The 15,470-nt window shown below is 37.6% G+C and overlaps 1 protein-coding gene across 1 annotated transcript in view; it reads right to left on the bottom strand.

Annotated features, from left to right (window-relative positions):
- GSAP (gamma-secretase activating protein) overlaps window positions 1–15,470 on the bottom strand; it is a 422,579-nt gene that overhangs the window by 150,632 nt on the left and 256,477 nt on the right. Inside the window, exon 15 of the mRNA XM_053719170.1 lies at window positions 14,984–15,045. Coding sequence (XP_053575145.1) covers window positions 14,984–15,045 — 62 coding nt within the window. The remainder of the gene's footprint in view (window positions 1–14,983; window positions 15,046–15,470) is intronic.

Genomic DNA, 15,470 nt, shown 5'->3' with positions numbered 1-15,470 from the left:
TCAATTTTTCTATCTAAAGGATCCTTAAACGAGGTACCATCTGACGTAGGAATGGTAGTACGTTTAGCAAGGGTAGAAATAGCCCCATCAACTTTAGGGATTTTGTCCCAAAATTCTAACCTGTCAGGCGGAACAGGATATAATTGCTTAAAACGTTTAGAAGGAGTAAATGAATTACCCAATTTATCCCATTCCTTAGCAATTACTGCAGAAATAGCATTAGGAACAGGAAAGACTTCTGGAATAACCGCAGGAGCTTTAAAAACCTTATCCAAACGTATAGAATTAGTATCAAGAGGACTAGAATCCTCTATTTCTAAAGCAATTAGTACTTCTTTAAGTAAAGAGCGAATAATTCCATCTTAAATAAATATGAAGATTTATCAGCATCAATCTCTGAGACAGAATCCTCTGAACCAGAAGAGTCCAAAGAATCAGAATGATGGTGTTCATTTAAAAATTCATCTGTAGAGAGAGAAGATTTAAAAGACTTTTTACGTTTACTAGAAGGAGAAATAACAGACAAAGCCTTCTTTATGGATTCAGAAACAAAATCTCTAATGTTATCAGGAACATTCTGCACCTTAGATGTTGAGGGAACTGCAACAGGCAATGGTACATCACTAAAGGAAATATTATCTGCTTTAACAAGTTTGTCATGACAATTATTACAAACAACAGCTGGAGGAATAGCTACCAAAAGTTTACAGCAGATACACTTAGCTTTGGTAGATCCAGCAGGCAGTGGTTTTCCTGTAGTATCTTCTGGCTCAGATGCAACGTGAGACATCTTGCAATATGTAAGAGAAAAAACAACATATAAAGCAAAATAGATCAAATTCCTTATAAGACAGTTTCAGGAATGGGAAAAAAAATGCCAAACATCAAGCTTCTAGCAACCAGAAGCAAATGAAAAATGAGACTGAAATAATGTGGAGACAAAAGCGACGCCCATATTTTTTGGCGCCAAATAAGACGCCCACATTATTTGGCGCCTAAATGCTTTTGGCGCAAAAAATGACACCACATCCGGAACGCCGACATCTTTGGCGCAAAATAACGTCAAAAAATGACGCAACTTCCGGCGACACGTATGACGCCGGAAACGGAAAAGAATTTTTGCGCCAAAAAAGTCCGCGCCAAAAATGACGCAATAAAATGAAGCATTTTCAGCCCCCGCGAGCCTAACAGCCCACAGGGAAAAAAGTCAAATTTTTGAGGTAAGACAAAATATGATAATTTAAAGCATAATCCCAAATATGAAACTGACTGTCTGGAAATAAGGAAAGTTGAACATTCTGAGTCAAGGCAAATAAATGTTTGAATACATATATTTAGAACTTTATAAATAAAGTGCCCAACCATAGCTTAGAGTGTCACAGAAAATAAGACTTACTTACCCCAGGACACTCATCTACATGTTTGTAGAAAGCCAAACCAGTACTGAAACGAGAATCAGTAGAGGAAATGGTAAATATAAGAGTATATCGACGATCTGAAAAGGGAGGTAAGAGATGAATCTCTACGACCGATAACAGAGAACCTTATGAAATAGACCCCGTAGAAGGAGATCACTGCATTCAATAGGCAATACTCTCCTCACATCCCTCTGACATTCACTGCACGCTGAGAGGAAAACCGGGCTCCAACTTGCTGCGGAGCGCATATCAACGTAGAATCTAGCACAAACTTACTTCACCACCTCCCTTGGAGGCAAAGTTTGTAAAACTGATTTGTGGGTGTGGTGAGGGGTGTATTTATAGGCATTTTAAGGTTTGGGAAACTTTGCCCCTCCTGGTAGGAATGTATATCCCATACGTCACTAGCTCATGGACTCTTGTTAATTACATGAAAGAAAGAGGTATCCGTAGCTTTCTGACCCCTACGCTTTCCAGAATAAACAATGAATACTGAAGATGATTGATGGAAATCCTTAGTTGCCTGTAAGTAAAACTTTAAGGCACGGACCACATCCAAATTATGCAACAAACGCTCCTTCTTAGAAGAAGGGTTAGGACATAAGGAAGGAACAACAATTTCCTGAATAATGTTCTTATTTGAAACAACCTTAGGAAGGAATCCAGGTTTGGTAAGTAACACCACCTTATCAGAATGAAAAATGAGATAAGGAGAATCACACTGTAACGTTGAAAGCTCAGAAACTCTTCGAGCAGAAGAAATAGCAACTAAAAACAGAACTTTCCAAGTTAACAATTTGACATCCATGGAATGCATGGGTTCAAACGGAACCCCTTGAAGAACTCGAAGAACTAAATTCAAACTCCAGGGAGGAGTAATGGGTTTAAATACAGGCTTAATTCTAGATAGAGCCTGACAAAAAGACTGAACATCTGGCACATCTGCCAAACGTTTGTGAAACAGAATTGGCAAAGCAGAAATTTGTCCCTTTAAGGAACTTGCTGATAACTTTCTCCAATCCTTCTTGGAGAAAAGACAGAATCCTAGGAATCCTAACTTTACTCCATGAGTAACCCTTGGATTCACACCAATTAAGATATTTACGCCATATCTTATGATAGATTTTTCTAGTGACAGGCTAGGTTTCTAGCCTGTATCAAAGTACTGATGAGCGAATCAGAGAATCCTCGCTTCAAAAAAATCAAGCGTTCAATCTCCACGCAGTCAGCTGCAGAGAAATTATATTTGGATGTTGGAAAGGACCTTGAATGAGAAGATCCTGTCTCAAAGGAAGTTTCCAAGGTGGCAGAGAGGACATGTCCACTAGATCCGCATACCAAATCCTGCGTGGCCACGCAGGCGCTATCAGAATCACCAAAGCTCTCTCCTGTTTGATTCGAGCAATCACGCGTGGAAGGAGAGGAAACAGTGGAAACACATAAGCTAGGCTGAACAACCAAGGCATCTATCAGTTCGACCTGAGGATCCCTTGACCTGGATTCTTATCTTGGAAGCTTAGCATTCTGTCAAGATGCCATCAGATCCAATTCTGGTCTGCCCCATCGGAGAATCAATGAGGCAAATACCTCCGGGTGAAGTTCCCACTCCCCCGGATGAAAAGTCTGTTGACTTAGAAAATCCGCTTCCCAGTTCTCTACTCCTGGGGTGTAGATCGCTGACAGATGACAAAGTGGGCCTCCGCCCAACGGATTATCTTGGATACTTCTGTCATCGCTAAGGAACACCTTGTTCCCCATTAATGACTGATATAAGCCACAGTTGTGATGTTGTCCAACTGGAATCTGATGAATTTGGCCGAAGCCAACTGAGGCCACGACTGAAGCGCATTGAATATTGCTCTCAGTTCCAGAATATTGATTGGAAGTAGAGACTCCACCTGAGTCCAAACACCCTGAGCCTTCAGGGAGTTCCAGACTGCACCTCAGCCCAGAAGGCTGGCATCCGTTGTCACTATCACCCACGAGGGTCTGCGGAAACAAGTCCCCTGGGACAGATGATCCGGCGACAACCACCAATGAAGAGAGTCTCTGGTCTCTTGATCCAGATTTATCTGAGGAGATAAATCCGCATAATCCCCATTCCACTGTCCGAGCATGCACAGATGCAGTGGTCTGAGATGAAAGTGAGCAAACGGAATGATGTCCATTGCCGCTACCATTAATCCAATTACCTCCATACACTGAGCCACTGATGGCCGAGGAATGGACTGAAGTGCTCAGCAACTATCTTTGATTTTCTGACCTCTGTCAGAAATATTTTCATGGCTACCGAGTCTATCAGAGTTCCCAAGAAAGGAACCCTTGTCTGTGGAACATGTGAACTCTTCTCTATGTTCCCCTTCCAGCCGTGAGTTCTCAGAAAAGACAACACTGTGTCCATGTGAGATTTTGTCAGTTGATATGTTGACGCCTGAATCAGAATATCGTTCGGATAAGGCGCCACTGCTATGCCTCGCGGTCTGAGAACCGCCAAAAGAGACCCTAGAACCTTTGTGAAGATTCTGGGTGCTGTGGCCAACCTGAAGGGAAGAGCCACAAACTGATAATGTTTGTCCATGAAGGCAAACCTTAGAAACTGATGATGATCCTTGTGGATAGGAATATGAAGGTAAGCATCCTTCAAGTCCACGGTAGTCATATACTGACCCTCCTGGATCATTGGTAAAATTGTTCGTATCGTCTCCATCTTGAACCATGGGACTCTGAGAAATTTGTTTAGACACTTGAGGTCTAAGATGGGTCTAAAAGTCCCCTCTTTCTTGGGAACCACAAATAGATTTGAGTAAAACCCCTGTCCTTGTTCCGATTTTGGAACTGGACAAATTACTCCCATGGTAACAAGGTCTTTTACACAGCGTAAGAACGCCTCTCTTTTTATCTGGTCTGCAGATAATCTTGAAAGATGAAACCTCCCTCTTGGGAGAAAATCCTTGAAATCCAATTGATAACCGTGGGTCACTATTTCTAGTGCCCAGGGGTCCTGAACATCTCTTGCCCAAGCCTGGACAAAGAAAGAGAGTCTGCCCCCTACTAGATCCGGTCCCGGATTGGGGGCCACCCCTTCATGCTGTCTTTGTAGCAGCAGTGGGCTTCTTGGATTGTTTACCTTTATTCCAATTTTGGTTGGGTCTTCAGACTGACTTAGATTTGGTAAAATTCCCTTCCTGCTTTGTGGAGGAATAGGAAGCAGAAGGTCCTCCCTTAAAAAATTATTTTGTTTACCCCTCATCTTAACAGACTTATCCATCCCAGCAAGTCATGCTGGATGTAGAATAAAAAAATAGCTTAATCGTTTCAATGCCTTATGCCTCTCCCAGAGTGTCATATCAGGCCCTTATGTCAGAAATATAAAATAAAAACAAGGGACTCCAGTAACACCCTTCTGTGTAACAAGTCTACTGCTTACCCCATTCCCATATAGGGAAATAAATGCCAGCCAGTTCTGATATATCAAGTCTCTTCAGAAATAAAAGGCTGCACATACCTTAATGCTGCTTGTAGCATGAAACCGGTCTCCACACTGAAGATGTCTCATGGTTACCTTCAGAAGTCTTGTGGGAACCAGCGTGGATCTTAGTTACAAATGCTAAGATCATCAAACCTCAGGGCAGATATCTTCTTCCATATCCCCCTGAGGAAAATAGTACACACCGGTACCATTTAAAATAAAAAACTTCTTTATTGAAGAAAATAAAACTAACACCTCACTTCACCTCTTCTAGTATAACACAGGCATAGAAAATGACTGAGGTTGGGGGGAAGGGAGGTGCTATATATACAGCTCTGCTGTGGTGCTCTTTGCCACTTCCTGTTAGCAGGAGGTTAATATCCCACAAGTAAGGATTAAATCCGTGGGCTCGTCATATCTTTGTAAAAGAAAAAAAGTTTAGATTTGGGGGGGCTAGATTTTTAAAAGAATGTGGAAGTCAAAATCAAACTTTCATATTTTTAAACACAGGAAGTTTTTTTAAAACTGTACTATTTACTTTTCCCATCAAATTTACCCTCAAAGGAGCTATGTTTAAACAAATGGGCCCAATTATCAAAAACTTGCCAGCAAAGAGAGAAATCATAAAAAACATAATTTATGTAAGAACTTACCTGATAAATTCATTTCTTTCATATTAGCAAGAGTCCATGAGCTAGTGACGTATGGGATATACATTCCTACCAGGAGGGGCAAAGTTTCCCAAACCTCAAAATGCCTATAAATACACCCTTCACCACACCCACAAATCAGTTTAACGAATAGCCAAGAAGTGGGGTGATAAGAAAAAAGTGCGAAAGCATAAAAAACAAGGAATTGGAATAATTGTGCTTTATACAAAAAAATCATAACCACCACAAAAAAGGGTGGGCCTCATGGACTCTTGCTAATATGAAAGAAATGAATTTATCAGGTAAGTTCTTACATAAATTATGTTTTCTTTCATGTAATTAGCAAGAGTACATGAGCTAGTGACGTATGGGATAATGACTACCCAAGATGTGGATCTTCCACGCAAGAGTCACTAGAGAGGGAGGGATAAAATAAAGACAGCCAATTCCGCTGAAAAATAATCCACACCCAAAATAAAGTTTAAATCTTATAATGAAGAAAACTGAATTTATAAGCAGAAGAATCAAACTGAAACAGCTGCCTGAAGTATTTTTCTACCAAAAACTGCTTCAGAAGAAGAATACACATCAAAATGGTAGAATTTAGTAAAAGTATGCAAAGACCAAGTTGCTGCTTTGCAAATCTGATCAATCGAAGCTTCATTCCTAAACGCCCAGGAAGTAGAAACTGACCTAGTAGAATGAGCTGTAATCCTTTGAGGCGGAGATTTACCCGACTCGACATAAGCATGATGAATTAAAGATTTTAACCAAGATGCCAAAGAAATGGCAGAGGCCTTCTGACCTTTCCTAGAACCGGAAAAGATAACAAATAGACTAGAAGTCTTTCGGAAATTCTTAGTAGCTTCAACATAATATTTCAAAGCTCTAACTACATCCAAAGAATGCAATGATCTCTCCTTAGAATTCTTAGGATTAGGACATAATGAAGGAACCACAATTTCTCTACTAATGTTAGAATTCACAACCTTAGATAAAAATTTAAAAGAAGTTTGCAACACCGCCTTATCCTGATGGAAAATCAGAAAAGGAGATTCACAAGAAAGAGCAGATAATTCAGAAACTCTTCTAGCAGAAGAGATGGCCAAAAGAAACCAAACTTTCCAAGAAAGTAATTTAATGTCCAGTGAATGCATAGGTTCAAACGGAAGAGCTTGAAGAGCCCCCAGAACCAAATTCAAATTCCAAGGAGGAGAAATTGACTTAATAACAGGTTTTATACGAACCAAAGCTTGTACAAAACAATGAATATCAGGAAGAATAGTAATAGTAAAAGATTTGTCCTTTCAAGGAACTTGCAGACAAACCTTTATCCAAACCATCCTGAAGAAACTGAAAAATTCTCGGAATTCTAAAAGAATGCCAGGAAAAATGATGAGAAAGACACCAAGAAATGTAAGTCTTCCAGACTCGATAATATATCTTCCTAGATACAGATCTACGAGCCTGTAACATAGTATTAATCACAGAGTCAGAGAAACCTCTTTGACTAAGAATCAAGCGTTCAATCTCCATACCTTTAAATTTAAGGATTTGAGATCCTGATGGTAAAAAAGGACCTTGTGACAGAAGGTCTGGTCTTAACGGAAGAGTCCACGGTTGGCAAGAAGCCATGCGGACAAGATCCGTATACCAAAACCTGTGAGACCATGCTGGAGCCACTAGCAGAAAAAACGAGCATTCCTTCAGAATCTTGGAGATTACTCTTGGAAGAAGAACTAGAGGTGGAAAGATATAGGCAGGATGATACTTCCATGGAAGTGACAATGCATCCACTGCTTCAGCCTGAGGATCCCTGGATCTGGACAGATACCTGGGAAGTTTCTTGTTTAGATGAGAAGCCATCAGATCTATTTCTGAACAATCTGAAGAAACACCTCTGGGTGAAGAGACCATTTGCCCGGATGTAACGTTTGGCGACTGAGATAATCCGCTTTCCAATTGTCAATACCTGGGATATGAACCGCAGAGATTAGACAGGAGCTGGATTCCGCCCATACCAGTATTCGAGATACTTCTTTCATAGCCAGAGGACTGTGAGTCCCTCCTTGATGATTGACATATGCCACAGTTGTGACATTGTCTGTCTGAAAACAAATGAACGATTCTCTCTTTAGAAGAGGCCATGACTGAAGAGCTTCTGAAAATTGCACGGAGTTCCAAAATATTGATTGGTAATCTCACCTCCTGAGATTTCCCAAACCCCTTGTGCTGTCAGAAACCCCCATACAGCTCCCCAACCTGTCAGACTTGCACCTGTTGAGATCACAGTCCAGGTTGGAAGAAAAAAAGAAGCCCCCTGAACTAAACGATGGTGGTCTGTACCACGTCAGAGGGTGTCGAACAATCAGTTTTAAAGATATTAAATGAGATATCTTTGTATAATCCCGGCACCACTGGTTCAGCATACAGAGCTGAAGAGGTTGCATGTGAAAATGAGCAAAGGGGAACACGTCCAATGCAGCAGTCATAAGAACCTAGAATTTCCATGCATAAGGCTACCGAAGGGAATGATTGAGACTGAAGGTTTCGATAAGCTGAAACCAATTTCAGACGTCTCCTGACCAACAGAGACAGAGTCATGGACACTGAATCTATCCGGAAATCTAAAAAAGGTTACTCTTGTCTGAGGAATCAACAAACTGATTGGTTAATTGATCCTCCAACCATGTTCTTGAAGCAACAACACTCATAAAAAGCTGGAAAGGATCTTTCCATTGAAAATGAGCAAAGGGAATTGAATCCAATGCTGTTAAAACTTCTATGCATATATAGCAACTGAAGGAAATAATAGAGACTAAAGGTACCGACAGACGGAACCCAATACAAATTGTCCCTTGTCTGATAGAGACAAAGATAGTGACATAAACCATCTGGAAACCTAAAAAAAAAAAAAGATGACCCTTGCGTGAGGAATTAAGAGCTTTTGAAAAAAGATCCTCTAACTATGTCCTGAAGAGCAAGTGAAACATATGAGAATCCGCATCCTCAGGAAATAATCTGAATGAAAACAGAAAAATGAAGAATACGCATTTATTGTATCTAAAGAAAACAAATAATGCTATCAATGACCACAAAAAGGCAAAATAGTTTGAATAAAACTCCAAAACCCAGTTCCTAGAAAAGGAACTGGAATAAAAACCCCAGAAGATTCCAGGTCTGAGCAGCGCTTGAACCCCATGGATACCCAGCCATGCCTCAACAGTATCCAAAATATATAGGACAGAAACACACTGAAAGAAAGTGTTAGCCTTACTGGAATAAAATCAAAGAAATTTGGACAAAATAGAACCAAATAAATTTCAAAGAAGTCTTAACCTGCTCCTTACCAGCCAAGCTGGAATACGGCATGTGCATCGCAACATTAGGGAGCTAATTTCGAACCCCAATTAAAAACATGTTACTTGGGAAAGAACTCAGGATTCGTTCCTTAATAAGAACAACCAAACTAGTATAAGCTTAAAGTTTTAGTCTTAGAACTCAATCTTGAAGCCCATAGTAATAGTTTAAGAATTGAATCCAATTATAATTGATTATCTTAGAACAAAAGAAATATGGATTTTTTTTGATTTTTTTTTTAAATCACAGAATTCTTCTAGCTAAAATAGCTAAAGACATAGATTAACCCTCATTTGCGAATATATTCAATAAAATGAAGACACAAATGAAATCATTAGCATGATAGTCCAGTTTAAAGGACCAGTCAAAACAGAGGACTTGCAAAATGCAAAACAAGACAAATGCAACGGCACCTAGTCTAGTAAATGTTGTCCCTTAACAATGCTAAAATAAATCATGATCTGATACTTGATCTTAAAGTAAACAGAAAAAATGAAGCAATTGCAATATCACAGGACCAAGAAAAGTACCTGAAACTAAATAATTTTCCAAAAATAAGATACAACTATATAAAGGAAAATAAATACTATTTTGCTATAAAATCAATAGCATAATTAGTAGGAGTAGAGATAGCTCCAATAAATTGGAGAACCCTCCAAATTGAATTTAACTGCTGACAAAGAATATAGTTTAAAAATAAAATACAATTCTCAGCCTATTCCATTCCCTAGTATGGGGAATTGGAAAGAAAACCTCTGAAATCACAGAAGAAAAAATAAAAAGGCAGAAATAGTGTCAGCTAGTCTTAAAGAACTAGTTACCTTAATATCCAAAATAATCAACACCTCTTCAACAAAGAACAAATGTACTTTAATAATAAAAAAATTATATAAAAAAGTAGATTTGTTAGTGTCAATATCTGATGAAGAGAATTTCTGAAAGAGAAAAAAACATCATCAGAGAAGGATAAATCAGTATGTTGTTGGTCATTTGAAACTTCAATAATTAAAAAAGAAGTGAAAAAGACCTAAAAATCGTATTAGAAGGCACGAAGTCAGACATAGCCTTAATCAGAAAAAATATTTCTTATAAATCTTCTAAACATTTCTTGCACTTAAGAATGGAAATGTATAAAGCATAAATACTAATGGAATCTGCATGTAAAAGTATATCATAATAACTTATTACAAACCATAGCTAGAGATAAACATTTATAACATTTAAAATAAATGAACTTAGCTTTGGTAGAACTGAAACTCAGTTAAGCATTTTTCCAGAAGTGGCTTCTGACTCAGGGACAAACGGAGACATCTTGCAATATGTAATAGAAAAAACAACATATAAAACAAAATTGATCACATTCCTTAAATGACAGTTTCAGGAATGGGAAAAAAATGCCAGTGAACAAGCTTCTAGCAACCAGAAGCAATAAATAATGAGACTTAAATAATGTGGAGACAATAGTGACGCCCATATTTTTTAGCGCCAAAAAAGACGCCCACATTATTTGGCGCCTAAATGCTTTTGGCGCCAAAAATGACGCCACATCCGGAACGCCGACACTTTTGGCGCAAAAAAACGTCAAAAAAATGACGCAACTTCCGGCGACACGTATGACGCCGGAAAGAGAAAAAAAAAATTTGCGCAAAAAAAGTCCGCGCCAAGAATGACGCAATAAAATGAAGCATTTTCAGCCCCCGCGAGCCTAATAGCCCACAGGGAAAAAGTCAAATTTTAAGGTAAGAAAAAAATTGATTAATTCATATGCATTATCCCAAATATGAAACTGACTGTCAAATAAGGAATGTTGAACATCCTGAGTCAAGGCAAATAAATGTTTGAACACATATTTAGAACTTTATATAAAAGTGCCCAACCATAGCTTAGAGTGTCACAGAAAATAAGACTTACTTACCCCAGGACACTCATCTACAAGTAGTAGAAAGCCAAACCAGTACTGAAACGAGAATCAGTAGGTAATGGTATATATAAGAGTATAAAAAGGGAGGTAAGAGATGAATCTGTACGACCGATAACAGAGAACCTATGAAATAGACCCGTAGAAGGAGATCATTGAATTCAAATAGGCAATACTCTCCTCACATCCCTCTGACATTCACTGCACGCTGAGAGGAAAACCGGGCTCCAACCTGCTGCGGAGCGCATATCAACGTAGAATCTAGCACAAACTTACTTCACCACCTCCATAGGAGGCAAAGTTTGTAAAACTGATTTGTGGGTGTGGTGAGGGGTGTATTTATAGGCATTTTAAGGTTTGGGAAACTTTGCCCCTCCTGGTAGGAATGTATATCCCATACGTCACTAGCTCATGGACTCTTGCTAATTACATGAAAGAAACTTATTTTACTACACTCTATTGTAATGTAAGGGTCTCTCCTTCACATACAAACATTTACAGAATTCCCCTTAAAAAAGGGACATGAAACCCATTTCCGTTCAGATGGAGAATACACTTTTAAACACATTTACTTCTATTGTAAAATGTGTTTCCTTCTCTTTATATCCTTTTTTTCACCTCATGGGTATATTTTGTCACAGACCTTCCATAGTGGTCGCAGGGACTTCTCTCCTGCCTCCCTTTATGTATCTACAATAGACTACTATTCCATAGCTATTGTCTCCCCTAGTTTTGAAAGCTTCAAGCGCTCCCTAAAGACAGGATGCATACAACCTACACTAAACTTTCCCAACTCCATTGCTATCCCCTTGAACCCCTTAGCATGTAAGCCTATGAACCCAGCTGTTTGTAGATCACCCTCATAAGAGATGACTACAAAAGTGCAACTCTCAGCAGGGCCCTCTACCCATTTGATCCCTGTAAATGTTACCTTGTATACACCGCCTATGTATATAGCGCTGCGGAATCTGTTGGCACTCTACAAATACCTGATAATAATAATAATTCTAACTTATCCATTGGGGGTGGAGTTAAGAGAGTTTCCCATAAAATACTCACTCACCCACACAAGAATAGGTCCCATAGAGCATACACAATGACCACACCCTATCCAGAGGAGATGGGAGGCAAATCTAACTAACCCCTGGTCCCAGTCGCCATGATCATGGCTTCTCTGTATTAGTCAGATGTATTATAGGGTTTAGAGCGTAACCTTCAATTATTTGGATAATGACAGTTTATAAACTGGTAGTCTATGAGATACAATGCAAGTAGAATGTAGCAGAGCGAGTGAAATAAAGACGGTCTGTTCAAAAACCTTTCATGCAATCATTGCCATGTTGTGTGTTAGAGCAGTTAGTAAACTAAGTCTTTGCAAGTACTCATTTATAAACTCATTATCCCAATAATTGAAGGTTACTTTCTAAACCCTATAATGCATCTGATCTCGAGATATATATATATATGATATCTACCTTCTTGCCGACCACTAGACCCTTTAATTGCCTCTTTTTTCACGTTATTTTGATATGATCTGGTATTTAGCAGAGTTTTAGTTTGATTGTATAGTGATCCAATAAAGATATAGTATGAATGTGTATTCTAGTATTGCATGTGTACAATGAATTTGTGCACTCTTTTTTATTTAAACATAATTGTAGGGTAATAGCACTTCTTTCTGTTGTTGCACACTTTTGTAACTCATCTTACCGTCAGATTGTCATAATATCTCAACTAGGGCACAGGTAAAATAATCAGTAACCATAGTTACTAACCTGCTCTCCCTAATCAGCTGATTATTGCACCTGTGTACTAGTTAAAGGGACATTAAACCCCCAAAAAAATATTTCATGATTCAGATGGAGAATACCATTTTAAACAACTTTCTAATTTACTTCTATTATCTAATTTGCCTCATTCTCTTGATATTATTTCCTGAAAAGCATATCTAGATAGGCTCAGTAGCTTCTGATTGGTGGCTGCACATAGATGCCTCATGTGATTGGCTCACCCATGTGTATTGCTATTTCTTTAACAAAAGATATCTAAAGAATGAAGCAAATTAGATAATAGAAGTAAATAGGAATGTTGTTTAAAATTGTATTTTCTATCTGAATCATGAAAGAAAATGTTTGGGTTTAATGTCCCTTTAAAATATCATGAAAATCTGGTCTGAGAATTGAGCTGAGAAACATTGACTTATTGATATATCCCTGCAACAAAGTTGGAAGCCACTATTTCATGTATTAAATTGCAGATACAGAATTATACAGAGGTTCTATAAGATGTATTGTATCCTAACTGATATCATATTTTCTGGGAACTAATTGTATAATAAATTAATTTAGCAAACACTATGGCTAAATGTTATATCATTTTAGTTGTACTGCTGAAATAGGAAAATTATAATAATATTTAGAATAGCATAGTTTAAAAAAAATCCAATTTTAAACAACATTCCAATTTACTTCTATTGTCTAATTTGCTTCATTATTTAGATATCCTTTGTTGCAGAAATATCAATGCGAATCATGAGGCATCTATCTGCAGCCACCAATCAGCAGCTACTGAGCCTATCTAGATATGCTTTTCAGCAAAGGATATCAAGAGAATGAAGAAAAATAAATAGAAGTAAATTAGAAAGTGGTTAAAATTGTGTGCTCTTTCTAAATCATTAATTAAAAAAATTTGGGTTTCAAGTCCCTTTAAAGCCAAAAAAATTTAAAAAAAAAAAAAAAAAGTTTCCAATTTATTTCTAGTGCTCTTGGAAATGGATAACATTATTGCCAAACTGCTGGCATATAGTGCTCCAAAAATGGGCCGGCTCCTAAGCATAAGTCCCTGCTTTTCAACAAAAGATACCAAGAGAATGAATACAAATTGATAATATAAGCAAATTAGAAAGTTGTTTAAGATCGCATGCTCTATCTGAATCAGGAAACAAAGATTTTGGGATTCATCACTTTTTACAATAAAAAAACCCAAACATATACATTTCAAATAATGAATTATTTTCTAATATTACACGCAGTGGTTTGTACTTCTGTATAATGAATGTTGGGCTTTTGAGGTTCAAGTAAAAGGGGGAGTACCACTTTGGAGTAAGCTCTACCAGTGTGGCTGCTGTTTTTAAAGTAATTGAAAAATTCAAGATGTATAATGGTTTTATTCCTACCAGGAGTTTTGCCCCTTCTTTATAAGTTAATCCTATAGTTAAAATGATGTACGGAGTTTATCTGTTCCTGTGAATTTTTAGCTGTCAATAAAACATAAAATGTACTGAAAGAAAGACAGTTTATGTCAAAAGGTGTTGCTAAAAAGTAGTGCTTGTAGCAAGCATGACTGTCCGACTAACATTAAAGGGACAGTATACACCAATTTTCATTTAACTGCTTGTAGTAAACACTACTATAAAGAATAATATGCACAAATACGGATATAAAAATCCAGTATAAAACCTTTTAAAAACATACTTAGAAGCTGTCAATTTAGCACTGCTGATGAAGTTTAGCTGGGACACCAAATGAAATGAGCTGAGAGCAGACCCTCCCCTGAATATGAAAAAAACCCATTATACAAAAATAAGCAATCTGAAGTCGGTATACATCAGTATACATCTAAAACGTTGGGGCTTGGTTAGGAGTCTGAAAATCAGCACAATGTTATTTAAAAATAAGCAAAACTATACATTTATACAAAAACACTCCCAGATGGGCTATGTAAATGGATAATCTACAAAACATTTATGCAAAGAAAAATCTAGTGCACAATGTCCCTTTAATGGTTAAACCATTTCCAAATGTTTTAGCTCTAGTTGCAATGCTGATATACCCAAAAGAGAGAGAGCAGGGTGGTCATAAAAGACTGCATTTCATTTCAGTAAGTCAGTTTCAGTACAGAAAAACTGTCAGTAACAAATTATATTACAAATATCAATGTTGCCACCTAGTGTAAATTGTGATAACTGCATGCTAAAATTAGTCTGTTATGTCAGCCAAGGAATATTTTAAGTATCAGATAAAAAGTCTAAGCAAATAAGCGTCCTGTGTGGTCTTTGGCCACAAAAATCATTTTAAATGATGCTTGAAAGCTTGGTTACTAAGTTGCTACTTAAAGATAAGCAATGTTAATACACTTTATTCTTTGTATGACGTATGTGCATACTTACCAAACCCATGAGATCTTTTTGAAGGAAGTCCTCTTCCTGATACAGGGGGACACATTTCTCATCTGGTATAAAAGGAGGAGGAGACAATTACATAGTTATATGTGATCACTAATCTTATTTAAAGGGACATTTTTCTCTTTTTTCTTTTTCTATATGTACATGAAAGAACAGCAGTTAAACATATAAAACATATTTTTGCATAAAAAGGGTTAAGTTAGAGATGATTAAATGTAGGAGTCCTGGGATTCTGTTATTCACTGGCTAACAAGGACAACTCCCACAAACACAAATGGTTTATTCAGCTCAAGATTTTTTTTTTCTTTTTTCAAAACCCATTTTAAAACAAACATTCTCATTTAGATTGAATAAAGAAATCATTTTTGCGTTTTCCAATGTGGTTTATTAAATGTCAATTCTGATAATATACTCTATGCACACACCGTTACGAATCCATGGGAACTGCATTTCATTACTCTATACACCATAT

Source organism: Bombina bombina, chromosome 6 (assembly GCF_027579735.1).
Source record: "Bombina bombina isolate aBomBom1 chromosome 6, aBomBom1.pri, whole genome shotgun sequence".
NCBI lineage: Eukaryota > Metazoa > Chordata > Amphibia > Anura > Bombinatoridae > Bombina > Bombina bombina.
This window is presented reverse-complemented; position numbering and strand designations above follow the sequence as displayed.